The sequence below is a fragment of the Plasmodium relictum genome (genome assembly GCF_900005765.1).
Source record: "Plasmodium relictum strain SGS1 genome assembly, chromosome: 13".
Taxonomy (NCBI): Eukaryota; Apicomplexa; class Aconoidasida; order Haemosporida; family Plasmodiidae; genus Plasmodium; species Plasmodium relictum.
In genome coordinates this window covers 1,182,379-1,201,007 of record NC_041691.1, presented here as the reverse complement: position 1 = coordinate 1,201,007, position 18,629 = coordinate 1,182,379, and the positions used below count along the sequence as shown (strand labels likewise).

At 19.2% G+C, this 18,629-nt stretch overlaps 4 protein-coding genes across 4 annotated transcripts; 2 read left to right on the top strand and 2 right to left on the bottom strand.

Moving 5' to 3' along the window:
- Window positions 1-967: 967 nt before the first annotated feature.
- Window positions 968-5,419, bottom strand: PRELSG_1330900 (conserved Plasmodium protein, unknown function; the record flags this gene model as incomplete). The annotated part of the gene is made up of 1 exon (XM_028678841.1): window positions 968-5,419. The coding sequence occupies one exon, from the start codon at window positions 5,417-5,419 to the stop codon at window positions 968-970; it is 4,452 nt and encodes a 1,483-aa protein (XP_028535947.1).
- Window positions 5,420-9,603: 4,184 nt separating this feature from the next.
- PRELSG_1330800 (tetratricopeptide repeat family protein, putative) lies at window positions 9,604-13,116 on the bottom strand (the record flags this gene model as incomplete). Its single annotated transcript, XM_028678840.1, has 1 exon — window positions 9,604-13,116. The coding sequence occupies one exon, from the start codon at window positions 13,114-13,116 to the stop codon at window positions 9,604-9,606; it is 3,513 nt and encodes a 1,170-aa protein (XP_028535946.1).
- A 588-nt stretch (window positions 13,117-13,704) lies between these two features.
- PRELSG_1330700 (zinc finger protein, putative) lies at window positions 13,705-14,463 on the top strand (the record flags this gene model as incomplete). Its single annotated transcript, XM_028678839.1, has 1 exon — window positions 13,705-14,463. The coding sequence occupies one exon, from the start codon at window positions 13,705-13,707 to the stop codon at window positions 14,461-14,463; it is 759 nt and encodes a 252-aa protein (XP_028535945.1).
- A 1,383-nt stretch (window positions 14,464-15,846) lies between these two features.
- On the top strand, window positions 15,847-18,267 carry GlyRS (glycine--tRNA ligase, putative; the record flags this gene model as incomplete). Its single annotated transcript, XM_028678838.1, has 1 exon — window positions 15,847-18,267. One exon carries the CDS (start codon window positions 15,847-15,849, stop codon window positions 18,265-18,267), a length of 2,421 nt encoding a protein of 806 aa, XP_028535944.1.
- Window positions 18,268-18,629: the final 362 nt, after the last annotated feature.

Genomic DNA, 18,629 nt, shown 5'->3' with positions numbered 1-18,629 from the left:
ATACTATCGATAAATTGATAGAACAAGTTTAAATATATATTATAAAATATTTTTTATCTCATTTTTTTTTTTAACATATATTGTTAATATTATTTTTTTAAATTATGGTAGGCATATTTAATATTTTTTTTTTTATTAAAGAAAATAAAAAAGATACAAAAATGTGAAATCATAAATATAAATATATTGAACAAACTTTAATTGAAACTATAAAAAGATATATTTATAAACATAGAATGTTAATTATTTTAAATATATACACACAAATATATTTATATTTAGTAAATTTAAAAGATAAAATTTCGCTGAAAAAGTTTTAATATATCCCATAATTTTTATAAATAAGAAGCAGTAATTTTTTCAAGGATTTAGGTGTTTTTGTTAAAATTGTAGAAATAAAAATGTTATTATTAAAAAATGATTAATAATATTACTAAATATATTTTAAACATAATATATTTTATAAATAAATAAAATATCAGAAGAGATATACGAATAGTTAAATTATATATTCAATAAGATATTACAACGATGCTATAATTTTAAAAGGAAATATTGTTATTTTTTAATATGAGTTTATTTCTGTAATTAAATATTACAATTTAATGGTATTATAAAGAAAAAAAAAAAAAAAGAAAAAACTAAAAAAAATCTATAAATTATATATAAATAGGAAAAAAGTGTGAGAATCAATATATACATATGTATTTATCTAGACAAATGCATATCTCCATAAATAAATCTAGTATATAATAAAAGTAATGAAAAAAAGTAAAATATACAAATACAAATAATAATATTTCATATTAACACAATATGATTATTATATTAAAACATAGGATTATATATTATAATATATATATACTTTTTTCTTTTTTTGTGTATATATACCTTACACTAATAAGTAAAATGTGATAGATAATTTTCTTTTTAATAAAAATTAATAGATTATTATTTTTTGTCTTTGTTACCAAATATCTTTAGCACTTTTTACAATTTTGGATTCTTTATCTACTGTGCATATATCTTTAAGTCCATCTAGTTGCAAGACTTCTATCAATTTTATGCAATGAAAAACACTTTCACAAATTTGTTTGTTAAATCTATTTTTTAACTTTTTTTTTAATGTAGATATATTGAATCCCCCTTTGTAGTATTTTAATAATTCATTCAAATATAATCTTAATTCATCCATAGTAGTGATATAATTTTCCATATCCGTTCCATGAGTGTTAACTATGCCCATTTTAGCGTTTGTATATTTATGACACTGAGAAATTGGTTTTAAGTAATTGTTTTCGTATGCTATTATTTTTTTATTGGTACTAATATGAACAATATGACATAATTCACCCAAATATAATCCTCTAAAAAATGGAAGATTTCTCCTTTTTAACTCTTTTGCCATACCATATCTACCACCTGAAAATGTATATAAACTTGGGTCTTCCGAATTAGCTATTTCTTCTAAGTATTTTTCAAATTCCCTCCAGATATATGGATCATAAACATCTTTTAAATTATTAATGGAGAGAAAATAGTTATCTTGTACCTTTTTATTGACAAAATAAATTACGTAATCATCAGCAGAATTATTTTTTTTTACTAAATATTTTTCTGGATATAGGCTATATGCTGTTTTTATGTTATTTTTTATTACATCTTTGTATTGAAACTCCTCCGCTCTACCTTTTAAATTAAATAATAATGGTAATATTCTGTCATCATAAAGTGATTGCAGTAATTTTTCTAAGTCTCTTTCATCTTCTTCAGTTAACAAAGATTTTATTTCTTCAGGTGTTAATACTTTTATTTCAATTCTTTGTTTTTTTAATTTTAAATTGGGTATAGTATTTTTACTTTTTAATTTTTGTTTTATATCTTCTATTGTTTGCTCATTATTGTTTGTTTTAGTTGATTTTTTTAAATAGTTATTTCTACTCCATATTTTATCAAATTTTTTTTGGTTCTTACTAGGGAAATTTGATTCCTTATTACAACTGAAAAATTTATTTCTTTCGTCTTCATTAAATGTTTTTTCTCCCCAATTAGATCCATTTCTTAAATAAGAGTTTTTATTAAAACTGCTTTCACTTTTATATTTGTCATTTAATACACTTTCACTTTTGAGATAGTAATTAACTTTATTAGGAATAGAATTATATTTTTCGCTTTTAAATTTATCAATTGTGGATTCTTTACTGGATTTCACATAATTCGAATACTTTTGCAAATATTCAAATACCTTCTCTTTCTCTTGGTTGGTTATGCCAGTAGAATTAGATCTAGCATCGTTATTTTTAAATGTATTATCTATATAATTATTCTCTGAACTATTTTTGTCAGTAATATTACCTTTATTTTTTTTATATGAAGAATTTTTTGTTTTTTCATAATGAGTTTCTTTTGCATTTTGGTATATACCTTCTTTTTCATCGTAAAATTGCCCGCTCAGCAAATTTTTATTTTTTTTTAGATTATTATCTTCTTTTATATTTTTTAATTTATATGAAAAGTAATTTTCATTATTAGAATTATAATTGAAATTCTTTTTATTTCTAAAAGTATTTTTTTCTAAATTTTGAAAGCCTTCTTCAAGAGAGTTAAAAATTTGATATTTTTCACTCACTATTTGCCCATCTGTACCAAAATTTGTTCTTTGATTGTTATTTTGAGAGTTGAACGACGATGAATTGAAAAATGACAAATTTCCTAATTCGTTCATTTTATTAAATTCATCATAATGATTTATGTAATCTTCTATATTGTTATTTTTAATATTTTTCCTACTAGTGTATTGGTTGCTGTTCTTATTCATTAAATGATTATTATTTAAGAACAAGCTTAAATCATTAGTATTAATGCTTTTATTTGTATTACATATATTAGATTTATTCTCGCATAATATATTATTTATACTAATTTCTTTTGAATTATTGGCCTTAATAATTTCATAAGATAGTTTACTTTTGTTTGGCATATGATTTTCGTTACTATTATTCATTTCATCATTTTTCATATTTTGAAGTACATTAAAATTTTCATCACATTCTATTTTTTTAAATTCCTTATTTAAACTATAAGAATTATAATTTACTATATCATTATGTTCTGAATAGTTTATTTTACTTTTATTCAAAGTATCAATTTTCTCATTATTTTTAAAACTACCATTATACATACTATTACCATTATTATATTTTCTCATATTATAATCATTTAGGATATCTATAAGGTGTTCACTTAATAAATGGTCATCTTCATTTTCTAATAAAGTTTTGATCTTGTTTTTTAAAATTTCAAATATTATACCTTTATTTTTTTCATCTCTATTAAATGTTTCATTAAATAAATCACCTTTTTTAAAATTGTTTTCATTTATATTTGAGTCAAGATGAGAATTAAGTGAATATTTCAAATAGTTTTTCTCTAAACTAAAATCATTTTTCTCTAATACATCTTTTGATTTCAGTTCATGAAAGTTTATATTATCATTGATCCTTCTAATGTTTCTATTTCTATTCGTAGGCTTATAGAATTCATCATAATTATTCTGAAAAGATAAATCACTACTATCATCATTTTTATTATTATATATTTTATTTTCTACCGGTATCACATCCATATTATAATTTGCTCTAATATTACTATCAATACTATAATTTTCATTATTTAAAAATGTTAACAAGCTTTGATGAAACTCTGAGTCACTATTTTTTAAGTTAAAATTATTTTTTTCGTAATTATTATATGATTCGTTCAAACATATTTTATTCATATTTAAAATAGGGTTTTTCGAAAAAAGAATTTTAGAATATAAAGCATTCATATTTTCCTCCACAAATTCATTTTTCTTTTCATCTTTTTTTTGTCGAAGTTTTAAGCTATATTTCAAAGGATTTACCATTAAGTCTGCATTATTTAAAGTATTTTTTTTCTGAGTACTATTTTTTACGTTAGAATTAGTATTGGACATATTGGGGTAGCTTGTATTGTTTACATTCGATGTGAACACTTCATTTTGGTTTAATTGAGTATAACACATTATATTTTTATTATTATTTGTGTCTGAAGTAAAAATAAAATTTTTATTTAAATGACCACCTTTATAATTATTGTTATTTATTTGAGAAAAATTATTATGATTCATTTCATTATTAAAATTATCCTGAAATTGTTCGATAGTATGAGAATTATTTTTGTATAATTCTGAATTTCCAAAATCCAAAGAAATTCTACCCTCATTTTCTTTTGCATTGTTTATATATGATTTGTGTGATTTATGATTTATAATACCATCTTCATCAAGATAGGAAAAGTCAGAACACATATTTCTATTTTTCTCATAAATGTTAAAGGCTCTTTCATTATCAATTTTTTTGTGCTCCTTATTATTTCCTTTTAAAGAACCCTGAAATTTGTTATTTGAGTTATACATATTTGATGTTTTATCTGATATTTCATTCTTTTCTATATTAAATGTTTCCTTAAATTCTTCAGTATTTGTATCAAATTGATTGCTGAAATAACTATAAATAAATTCCTTATCACAGTTAAGTAGATGAGATAAATTTTGATTCAATATATCATTTTTATTTTTTATAAGTACATCTTCCATTTTATCATTATTTGCATTATTTACGGAATTTTTCCTTATGTCTATAATATTTTCCTCTATGTTTTTTTCATCTAAGGGAGATAAAACATTCTTCAACATATTATCATCTATTTTACTTAAATTGTTTTTCTCTTCAATACCTTCGTAAATTGTATTTACCATTTCATAACACCTTTTATTTATGGCATTTTCACTATAATTTTTGGGAAAATTAAAGTTTTCTTCATTTTTTTTTATGTAATTTTTTGTTTTAAATGAGTAATAATTATTTAATATTTCTTCTTTTTCTAAAAAATTTTGTTCTGTTCCATCTAAATTTGTTTTTGCCTTTTTCAATTTTAAATTATTTTCCTTAATAGTATTCATTTCTTTATCTAAAGAATCATGGTTTTCTATACTTAATGTTTTAGTTAAAGCATTATAATTGTATTCTTTTTCTTTTTCCATAGATTCATATTCGTATGTATTACCTAATTCTAATTCAGCATTTAAATTATTATTTTTTGTATGAAAGCATAAAATAGTTTTCCTATATTTATCATTTATATCAATATCTTTTATATCCTTTTCTTTTGTTAAAGAAGGGTCATCACCATTTTCTAAATCAAAAATGGCTGTTAAATAATTGTCAATACATTTAAAACTATCTATAGAACCATTTTCGTCATCATTGTTTTCTATATCAATTTTCTCTTCGTTATTATTTTCTGACTCAAAAAATGTACTGTTGTTTTCTTCATTATTTTCATTTTTGTATCGTATCAAATTATCTTCATACATATTTTTAATTATATTCTTCATTCTCTTTTTCAATTTTAAGCTTTTATCATATGAGAAAAATTGACCTTTTTTTAGTACTCTCTGGATTGGTAATGCTCTTCACTTTATATTTTTTCCACCCGTATGAAGATGCTTGAATTTATTTTAATTTACTTTACTTTTTTGTCTTAATTTTATTATTATTTCATTAACAATCTCATTAAACTAGCCTTATACTTATTCGTTATTTAAAAAAAAAAATACTACAAAATTTTTTAGTACATAAATTGTATTAAAATTTTTTAATAGTGTTATCTCGCAATAACATAGCTAAAAAAAAATAAAGTAAAATAAAATAAAAATAAAACAGAATAATAATATGCACTAAACGTTATATGATGATAATACTTGTATTAAATACACAGACTCCTCTAGTTCGCTTTTTCCCTTTTTCTATTACTTTAAGTTTTTTTATAGTATAAAAAAATTAAAATTACAAGTATGGATTAAAATAAAATATTATGGAATCTAAGTTATAAAACAGATGATAAATATGTTAATTTATGTATATATGCATACAATATTTAGCATTTAAAATAAAATAATAATACAATTTTAAAATTTTACATGCAATTAACAAATACATATACTATTAAATAAAAACAATTCACATATATAAATGTATATATGAATACTTAATTTTATTAAAAAATTTATTGCTTTGTTGATTTTTTCTTTTTGTGAAATTAATATTTTTTAATATAATAAAAATAAACAACAAATAGATCAAATTCTTTAAAAATAAACAAATTCATATAATGAAAATGTCACAACCCATAGATCATATAATATTAAATTTTCATTTAATTATGGAAAACTGTCTAATAATATACATATTCATTGAAGAGTTTTATAAAAATATATAGACACTGTAATGATATAAATTTATAAAAAAAAAAAAATATATATAAAAAAGCAAATCTTTAAGCAAATTATAATACTTTGTTATTATATTTAAAATGATAAGATTCTTAAAAATTATATACTTTATGTATTTTATTCATTTAATGTTATTCATATAGTATCTTTTTAAAATTCATCTATGATTAATAATTACCCCAAAACAATTTAATCTATTCAAAGTTTATTTTATATATATGGATAAATGCAAATTAAAATATAAAATTATCATGAAATACTATACATATTTAAATAAAAATATATTAAAAATGAAATAAAATTTTTAGTAGTGTTGTCATAAATGCAATTTAAAAAGATAAATTACATTGTTAAAATAAATATTAATTTTGTAGAATGCTCTTTTTTATACAAAAAAAAAAAAAAAGGAAATGGGACATTAAAACAATGAAATCAAGTAATAAAATTATTATTTTTTATATATTGTTAATATGTTGAAATAATATTAATGGAATGTTTTTTTATTGTAGTACTTAATATATGTGATATATTATAATGAATTAACAACTGTGTAATAGGGGTGTTTACACTAAAAATTGTTAATAATTTAAAAAAAAAAACTGAATATTAATGTCTTATTATATGTGGAAATTAAAAATAATGAATATTAAGATACTTTTAACGAAAAACACATTAAGACATATTTAAAAATAAAAAGACATAAACAAAAATAAAAAGAAACATAAAAAAAATAAAATTGTATGTACGTTTTCTTAAAAAAGATAAATTTTTATTTTTTTCTTATGCACAAGTATTCAATTAATAAATTATTTAGTAGACTGTAACATAAAAAAAAAAAAAAAAAAAAAAATTCTAGCAAATGTATGAAAAATCTGAGAAGATATTTATATATTCAAGATAATATTTAACACGTTAAATTAAAAAAAAGAAAAAAAAAAGTCTGAAAATAAAGAAACAACGTAAAAAAAAAATGGATAATAAAAAAATAATCTTTATTAATAGATGCTAACCAAAAAAAAAATTATGAACACTTACGCTAAAAAAAAAAAAAATATACATATATATTAAAATTTTTATTAACAACTAATTTTTTTTTTTTTTTAAATAACTAAAGAATTCATTATTACTGTAACTTGGATGATTATAAATTATTAGCTTCTTAACATCTTTTGGAAATTATGAACCTTTCATTCTTTATAATTTTTTTTTTTCTCTCTCGTTTTTGTTAATTTAAATAAAACGTACAAAAATCAAGAAATATAAAAAATATGTATTTACATATTTAAGATATATTTAATAAGTTGAAAAATTAATGAGTTTACTGTTTTTTTTTTTTTTTTTGGTTCTAATTACATAACTGTAAGAGTGTAATTTTTTTATTAAAAATATTCATGTAATTAAGTTTATTAAATAAAAAATAAAAATTAATAGTTATTATTCTTTACAATTTTTACTATTTCATTTAAGTCTTTTCCTTTTTTAATAAATACATATATACAATAAAAGAATTGTTGCAAACTTTTAACGCTCTAAGTATATGAATATAATTAAGAAAAGCTTTGAATTAATCTATAAATTTTCCTATTTTTTCTTTTTTTTTTTATTAAATTTGGTATATCAAGTTTTATGTATTATTTTTTAAAGATATAATTTAAATGATTACTAATATTTAAAGTAGAATATTCTTTAATAAAATATTGAGATCATTTTTTAATGAATATGTTAAAATATATGTATTGATGAAAGTATTTAAAAAAAAAAAGTATTCACACCTTTTCAACTCAATAATCATTTATAGCATCGAAGATGTTTTTATTAAATGAAAATATATCCTTTAAATACTATATTATAAGCTATATTCTTTTTAATAAACACTAGCTTATTTATATAGACAAGTATTACTTATTTCTTTATTTGGTTTTACATATTTTTTGGAGAATTGTTTATGTACACACAAAGGAAAAATGATATAAAATATTAAAAGCATTAAAATTAAATGTAAAATAAAACAAAACAAAAAAAAAAAAGATGGAAATAAAGTAAAATGAAAAAAGAATTCATACGTACATGAATATATACATACTAATATATATGTAATAAATATTAAATAAATTTTTTTTAGAAAAGGAATATTTTCTAAATATAAAAATAAATAGATATATTAATATTTTCTTTAAATACAAATATCATATTATTTTCATGTTTTATTAAATATTTAGTTAATTTTTTGAATTAGAGTCTTAATGTATTAAAATATATAGGTATTTAACACAAAATATCTAAAGTAAAAGATAAAGAATTTTCATTAAAATAAATATTATGATTATATAGTAATTTGTGTATCCTTCATGCGTAATTTTTTATGCAAGTATTTATAATTTCCTATTTTCCTATTTTCCATGTTTTTTATTTTTTATTCCTATACTAATATATCCATAGTTCAAACTTCTAAGTATTTGCAAAAGAAATTTATTTTTGCATATATTATAACCCAAAAGAATAGCAGATATATTGTAAATACCGAAAAAAATAAATATATATTTATTTTTTAATATATATTAGATTATATTACTTTTTTTTTAATAAAGTCAGTGTATATATCAATTTCTATACCTATGTTCTTAAGTATTTTAGTATACAGTTTTTAATTTCATTATGTACAAAAAGTATTTTATTTATTCTATTATTTATTTTTAATCTGAGAAATTTTCTTTTATAATATATGTTTCTCTTTACAATTTTATGAAATACAAAAATTTTCATTGAATTTATAAGTACTTCTAAGTTTGTATTTTTCGATAAAATAAAAAAATATTATATATCTTTCTTCAAACAGTTTTTTTTTTTATTTTAATTTTAGATATTTTTATAGTAAATATGTCGGTAATGATAAAAATACAAACTTGTATATTAAAAAAAAAGTATGAAATTTATAGTGTTTAAAATTAAAAAAAAATCATATAATTAAATGGATATAAATATTTTAAGTTAAAAAAAAGTTTAGCATGTATATAAAAGAGGTAACTAAATAGATATATAAGTATGAATGGTGACTATATTTTTATTTTTTCTTCATGAAAAATATAAGTATACATTAGTTTGTAATAACATCTTTTTTAATTTTGTCTACCAAAGAAAAAACATATATATATATATATATATATATATAACATAAAAGTTACTAAAAAAAAAAAATATGTAAACGAATAAAAAATATAATTAAATATATAAAAATGATTTGGGAAAAAATATTATAAATTTGTAAAAATATGTATATGATACAATATTTATTGAAGAATAAAATTGGCAATTTGCTTATTTTCTTCATCTAAACCTTCTTTTTTATTAACGTTTTCCCTTATTTTTCTTACTATATCATCAGGAATATTTTCACTTAATATTATATTATTAAAAAAAGTTAATATACGTAGTAGAATGCCTTGATTATTTGTTTTTTGAAAAGAGGAAAAAATATGATTAAAACTTTTTGTTCGAATTAAATAAAATGGTAAACGTAAGTCAGATGATAACATACCTAGAGCTCCTGTTGCAGCAAAAACAGCTTTATAATTTTCAAATTCTAAAGTAAAAGAATAAATTATTTGTATGTCAACAAAATTTATTTCTTGGTTTTCTTCATTTCCTTTAGCAAGTTTTTGATATTTATCGTAAACATACTGATGAACATAAGATTGTGCACACAAATTACATATGCATTCTAAGCTAGCTGATCTTAAGCAATCATTTTCTGATGATAAAATATCAAAACATTTATTCCATAAATTTAATTGAATAGCTTTTATTGCTATATTTTCGTCAATAGTTAATATATTAGTTATAGCCATTAGAATTTTAAATACTAACAATTCGTCGTCTTGATTTAGTTGATCAATTAGTAAAGGCAAAGAATCATATGCTTCATAAAAATGAATTAATTTTGGGTTTGTATATATAAATATTTCACTTAATGCATATATACAACTTTTTTTATTAGTAATATGCTTTGAAGCTAACATTAATGCCTTTAACCCATTATTAACAAGTACTATACCTATATTATTAGTATCTCTTACAAACTTGGAAATGATATCACAAACTGACTCAGCAATATTTACTGTAAAAAAGTTACTATTAATAAAATTATAAATAGTATTAATAATTGTTCCATTTTTATAGGTAACTTTTGGTAAAGCTAAACAACCTTTTTCAGTAGTATTGTTTTGATATTTCTCATTATATAATAATAAAGTAATTAGTTTATTACTAGTTTCATCATCCCCATAATCATATAATGGATCCGTTTTGGGTCTAGCCGCATTAGGTAATTTATCGTAGAATTGTTCTAACGCTTCTATTTGTTCACTATCAAAATTAGATAAATTAGCTTTATTAATTTCTCTTCTTCTCATTTTCTCATCTGATCTTGTTAAAATTAAGTTATTTATTGTATTACAGTATATATACTTATATGTGTTATCTAACTTCTTTTTATTTATATGGTCTCCTATTCTTATTAAAGCAAATAAGATATAATTATTTTTCTCTTCTAATAATTGCTTTTTAAATTCTATGTGCAAACTCAAATAAAATAACATTTCTATTATATCTTTTAACATTCTTTCATAGCCTATATTATCATTTTTTTGGTTTTTATATACAAGCTCGCAATTTTTTTTACCTTTTTCCTTTTCCTTCTTTTTTATTACACTGTTTTTATCTAAATTTTTATCTTTTGTTAAAGTATCTTCTTCTATTTTTTTTTCAAGACAAATTTGGTAATTGTTTTCATTTAAGATTTTACTTATTCCTGTTAAATCTGAATATTCTCTTTTAGTTAAATAATTATTTTCAGCTTCGCCACTATGATTTGTATAAATGCCAGTAATTTCTTTATCGTAGTTTAAAAGAAATTTTTTTAACATTTCCTTAGAATAAAAAAATAAATCTATATTTTTTATAACTTCTTCTTTGAAATCTTTATTATGCATGTACAATTTAAAAGATCCAACTAATAATTTTAAAAAATTTTCATCATAATTTAATGTTTTAAGAATATTTATATATAAGTCGATATAATTATTTAACATAAATCTCAATTCCGGTATATTTAATAATAACAATAAAACATCAATGTAAAGAGATAATTGATATTTTGGTTTTCTTCCTATTGAATTGTTAATAAAATTTAAAATTTGAAACATATATTCCGTTTTTCCTATTAAATAATTTAATACAATATCTTTATCTACCAAGAAAAGGCATTTAACACATACACACCATTCTAAAGATATTTCTTTTATATCAAAATATAAATCAATACTTTCATATATCAAATTATTCATTTCAGTATCCTTTTCACTAGGCCTATTTTTGTCATTAAGTAAGGTTAGTAATAAAATTAAGCAGTATTCTACATCATTAGAAAAGTTTTCATACATACTAATGGAATTTTGAATTATTTTTTTTATTTCTGTATTAACGCAAACAGGATATTTATATGAATCGCAGAAGTGAAATTCAATTATGGAATTTTTTATATCTACACTATTTTTTTCTAATTTTTCCAAAAAAATTGTTCTTCTTTTTTTATCATTACTCAGTGTTAAATTTTTCTTTTTATTGCATAAGAATATTACTGAATTTATTCCATTATTCGACAATTCATGGTTATCATTATTTAAATAATACGAATTAATTATTTTTAAAATATTTTCATTATTTATCACATAAATATATTTTATTATATTTATCATATACACCAACATATCTACTGTTGATTTATAAATAAATTCATCTTTTGTAAATTTTAAACTTTCTAATTTTTTAGTTTTATTTTTTATATAATTATTTATCCAATTCTCATCAAATGATTCATTGAAGGATATTAGTATTCTTATAAAATCTATATCATAATAAAACTGAAATGTTAAATTATCTAATTTATTAATGCATATTTTTCTATTTTTACAATTTTCATCTTTATCCTTTTCTATTTTTATGCTTTCTATTTCCATCTTCGAAATTATTTTATAAATAGCATACAAACACATTTTCTCTATTTGGACACTATTATTTTTATTTATAACATCAAATAAAAATTTAAATACTCCTTCTTTAAGAATAATGTAAAGTTTTTGATTGTAAATACAATGGAGCATTTTTATTTTTTCCTCTTCATTATTGTTTTCATCCGTAATTGTTTTTTTTATGTAATCCATTGTTGTAGTTTCAGAGTTTTTGTTTTTATCTATAATATTCAAAATATATTTTAGTTTTTCATTAATTTTGTCAATTTCTTTTTTACTATTTTCATTTAACTTTTCTTTTAGAAGTAAAACTTTGCACCTTTCAAAATAATTTAAACTTTTTTTATAATCTTTTAATTTTTCAAAACATAAACCTAAAGTGTGATAACTTTTGAAATGATTTTTTTCCATTTCATTAATATAAAAACAATATTCAATTGACTTCTCAAAATTTTCCAAAAAATAATAACATAATGATATATTATGACATACTTTTACCAAATTATTTTTGATATTATGCAAATTAGAAATCCAATTATTTTCGTTTTCATTTTCTTCCTTTGAATTATTTATTTCTTTTGAATATTCTTCTTTAAAAAATTTAACAACTTTTGCAATTTCTGATGAATCATGCAATCCAGAACAAATATATGAAGTAATATCAAGATAAATATTCAATGCTTCCTTATATTTTTTATTTTTAAATAATTCATTTCCTTCATTTTTACTTTCTTCAACCTTTTTAGTATTAATGTTCTTTATATGTTCCTGCATAGTTAAAAAAATAAATAGACAAAAAAAAAAAAAAAGAAAAAAAATCGAAAAACAAATAAAACTAAAAAGAAAAAAGATATAATAAAAATTTAGTATTATACATAGGGAAAAAAAAAAAAAATTAATATATAATTTTTTTTTGTGTAACAATGTATATATTTTTTTGTAATTTTTATTGTGCATTAAAAATTTAAAAGGTTTTTTTTTTTTTTTTTTGTAAATTAAATACTATTATTTATATAAAAAAAAAAAAAATTACACATTTAGAATTAAATTTTTTTTCTTTCTGCAGATATAAAATACTATGTAGTTTGTAATATTTTTATTTTTTTTTTTTAGATAAAAATATTTCTTATTTTTTACTATTCCACTTTTGTTGCATAACTTGAAATTTTTATTTAAAATTTTAACAAAAAGAATAAGGTATTTTATTAAAATTATCAAGTTTATAAAAAATTTCTTCAAAAAAAAAAAAAAAAGAATAAAAATAAAAATAAAAAAAAGATACCTGCATAGGTTAAAATTTTTTAATTAAATTATAGGAATGAGGTTCCAAGAATTTGTATATTTTAAAAATAAAAAGTCAAAATGGCTGAAAAATTATTAAGGAAAATTTCAGAAAAAATTGTTATAAGTAATATTTTTCTTTCAAAACATAACAAATATAAACAACAAAATATTTATTATTCAACTTTAAAAAATTGTTATAATTTTTTTAATTCAAAAAACATTTTTTTAAATGCTAATATAAAAAAAATTGACAGTGGCAACTCTTTAATTTTTTTTAAGAGACAATTTATTACAAAAAATGAGAAGGAAAAAGAAAATGGAAACGATATAACAACGTTAAATAACGAAAAAATAAATAATAATAATATAGAGAGAAAGAAGAAAAAGGTAAATAATGATGAAGAAGAAACATATGTATTTCAAAATGGTAAAGAAAATAATTTAAAGAAAACTGAAGATCACAATAATGAAAAATCCATAAAGAAAAGTTTAATAGAAATAAATGAAGAAAAAAAGACAGAAAAAGAAAATGAAGTAAGTAATGAATTAACAGAAGAAAAAAAAAATAAAGAATATCTGGTTTTAATGTTTACATGTAAAATATGTGAAAAAAGAAGTGCAAAAAAATTTTCTAAACAAGCATATTATAATGGAGTTGTAATTATTAGATGCCCATCATGTGATAATCTGCATTTGATATCCGATCAATTAGGATGGTTTCAAGATGGAAAAACAAATATAGAAAAAATTTTAGAAGAAAAGGGAGAAGGAGTTATTAGAAAATTCTCTTATAATAATTTGTTAGAAATAGATGATCTACTAAATGCATATAAATAAATTATAAAATATATATTTTTATTATTTTTTTTTTTTAAATAAATAAATACGTAAATATTAATAATAAAATTTGAATTTTTGTTGTTTTTTTTTTTTTTATTGATTTATAAAAATCTTTCATCTAAGTATTTTATATTTGTATGTAGTTTTCCTCGTAAAAGTTTTTATATATAATTATTTTAATAAAATAAAAAAATTATTATTAATAAATAATATTTATACGCATATTTATTTATTCTTTATTATGAAATTTGTAAAATTAAAATTTTATATTATATAATTTTTTATTAGTTTATGCGATTTATATTATTTTAAATATTTTCACTTATTAAAATTACTTACTCTATACTTTAAATTACTTATTTTAAAATTTATCATTATATTTTGTTTATTAATTATAAACTTTAAAAGAAATAAAAATTATGATTAGCTTTTAATAATTCTGTATGGATAATTAAAATAGTTATATTTAAGAAAAATATATATATGTGAATTATCTAAAAAAATAGTTAATTTTAAAATATATGTGTAGTTTTGAATAATTTTTTTCTTTTTCTAACTAAATAAAAAATGATTAGTTTAATTTGAAATAAAAAAAAAAAAAAATTTTAGTATTCACTTTAAAACAATTACTTATTTTAAGAGCTTTGATAAATATTTAGAATTTATATAAATATATATATGTATAATATAATAACTTAAAATAAAAATATGAAATTTTTTTAGAGTGATTAATTTAAGCCAAATTAAATTTAATGTTAAAAAATTAATTCGCATAATAAGAAAATTTCTTATTGAATAAACCCAATTTCCGTATAAATTATATATATACATTAAAAAATTTTTTTTTTTTAATTCTATGCATAAAAATTATAATATATGTGTAAAAATAAAAAATTAAAAATATAGTTGAATGTTTCATGGCATTTCATTTGTATTTTTCTCTTTATATAATCGTGGGCTTCTCGAAAAATATAATGAAAATTTTGTATTTTTCATTAATCATTTTAAGATATCAAATATAAATAGGACGTGCATAAAAAAAATTAGAATAAAACTAAATATAAAAAAAAGTTTTTTTATAATATTAAACTAATTAGTATACATAATAACTTTAAAGGAATATTTAAAGTTCTTTTTCTTTTATCTATTTTTTATTAAAAATAATATTGTATATTCGAAATGTGTTTCTTCATATATGGTTAAATAATTGAAAAAGTGATATTTTTATAGTTTTTTTTTTATTATAATTTTTTTTTATTTGTAAACCTAATAATTAAAGCCACTAAAATTTCTAATTAATTCAGAGTTTTTTTTTTATTAAATTTTTTTTTTTATTTATTTTTATTTTATTTTATTTTAAAATATAATTAAAAAAAATATATGAAATATATAAGAATAATTTTATTTTCTATGTTTTTTCCAATAAAAACATACAGTTTTATTTCTAGTTTAAATTTAATAAAATTAAAATATAATTGTTACAACATTACTTTAAACAAATTAAGAAGTGGATATATTTCCTTTAATGAACTCTATAAGAAAAAAAAAAAGAATTATGCTCTTTTTTCAAAAAAAATAAATAAAATGGATATTAAAAAAACAGAAACAGTAGAGAAATTAATAGAAAGATATAATCAGGAAATATCTACTCTGATTGAAAGAAACGAATCCATTAGAAATATAAGTGATGAGGAATTACAGAGAGAATATGAAAATAATGAAAAATTATTAGAAGAAAAAAAAAAAAAATTAAATGATTTGTATATAGTACCAAGTGAACCATTAAAATTAATTGAAAATCGCTCTAAATTAGAAAATTTAATAAAAAGAAAATTTTTTTACACTAATGCATTTGAAATATATGGTGGAACATCAGGATTAATTGATTATGGTCCATCTGGATGCTTGTTAAAATCAGAATTAGAAAAACTATGGAGATATCATTTCATATATTACGATGAAATGCTAGAAATATCAAGCACTTGTGTTACACCTTATAATGTTTTAAAAACTTCTGGTCACGTTGATAGGTTCACTGATTTAATGGTGAGAGATTCAGTTACTAAAGACTGCTATAGGGCAGATAAATATTTATCCGAATTTTTAAATAATAAAATAGAAGAATTAAAGAAGAAAGTGCAAGAACAAAATGAAGTACAAAATAAAAAAGAAAAAAAAAACTTAGGAAATGAAGAGAGTAATGTAATATACGAAAAAGAAGAAATTGTTAAAGAGATAGAAGATATTGAATTAATAATAAGAAAATTAGATGGTATGAATCCGGAAGAAATAAAAGAAGTAATAAAGAAATATGACATTAAATCACCAGCAAAAAATAATTTATCAGATCCTTTTCCTTTTAATTTAATGTTTCAAACAAAAATTGGTCCTAAAGATGAAATAGAAAGTAATGTAAATGAAAAAAAAAAAAATAATGAAAAGGATATGAATTTAAGTAGTATTGCATATTTAAGACCTGAGACAGCTCAAGGTATTTTTGTAAATTTCCGAAAATTATTAGAATATAATGGTGGAAAAATGCCATTTGCTGGTGCACAAATAGGATTAGGATTTAGAAATGAGATATCTCCTAGAAATGGTTTGTTGAGGGTTAGAGAATTTCAAATGGCTGAGATTGAATATTTTGTAAATCCAAATAAGAAATTTCATGAAAAATATTATTTATTTAAACACTTAATGCTACCTCTATTCCCAAGAGATAATCAGTTAACTAGTAAATTAATCATAAAAAATTTAACTATACAAGAAGCTGTCGAACAAAAAATAATAGGTAATGAAGCTTTAGCATATTTTCTTGCTAGAACTTATTTATTTTTATTAAAATGCGGAATTAATAAAGATGGAATAAGATTTCGACAGCATTTAAAAACAGAAATGGCTCATTATGCTAGTGATTGTTGGGATGCAGAAATTTTAACTTCATATGGTTATATAGAGGTTGTTGGGCATGCCGATAGATCTGCTTATGATTTGAAAAGTCACATGGAATCCACTGATTCCAATTTATATGCATGTGAGAAATATAATGAACCTATAGAAGTAGAATATGTTAAAGTTTTTCCAAATAAAGCCAAAATAGGAAGTAAATTTAGAAATGATCAAAATATAATATATAAAGCTTTAAATGAAAAAAGTAATGAAGATTTGTTAAACATAGATGAAGAATTAAATAAAAATAACAAATATATTCTAAAAGTATGTAATGGCCCAACTAGTGTATTATCATTTGAATTAACTAGAGATATGGTTACTTTTCAAAAATGTACAAAAAAAGTGCAAGAGGAAAATTTTATACCTAATGTTATTGAACCTTCATTTGGTATAGGAAGACTTATTTTTTGCATTTTAGAGCACTCTTTTAGAATTAGATCATTTACTGATGATAAAGAAGAAAGAAATTATTTATCATTACCATATAAGTTGGCCCCAATAAAATGTTCTATATTGTCTATATCAAATAATAAAGCATTTTATCCTCACATAAAACAAATTCAAATGCTATTAAATGAATTTGATATATCATCAAAAATAGATAATTCTAGTGTATCTATTGGAAAAAAATATGCTAGAACTGATGAAATTGGTATACCATTTGCTGTTACTATTGATTTTCAAACATTAAAAGATAGAACCATTACATTGAGAGAAAGAGATTCAATGCTACAAATAAGAATTGATATAAATTCGATAGTTGAAATTATCAATTCATTAATACACCAAAAGAAAACATGGAATGATTATATATCCAATTATGGATTATTTACTCAACAAAATTTATAGAACTAATTTTTGTTAGTCCAAGTAAAAAAAAAAAAAGTTTTAAAAACTTCAATTTATTAACCAATATAATTTAAATAAAAGTATTGAAAAATTATGCACACGCTTCTATGGGTGCTTTAATTAATATATGTTTCATCAAATTATTATAAAAAATTAAATAGAATAAATGAATATATATATAAATAAATTTAAACAAAAAATAATAATAATAATAATAATACTAAAAAAAAAAAAAAAGGAAAAATTATAGAAAAAAAAAAAAAATTAAATAAAATAAATAAAAAATGAAAGATAAATAAAAATTAAATTAGAATTAAATATCTAAATTAAAAATTGACAATAAAAACAAAAAATAACGGTAA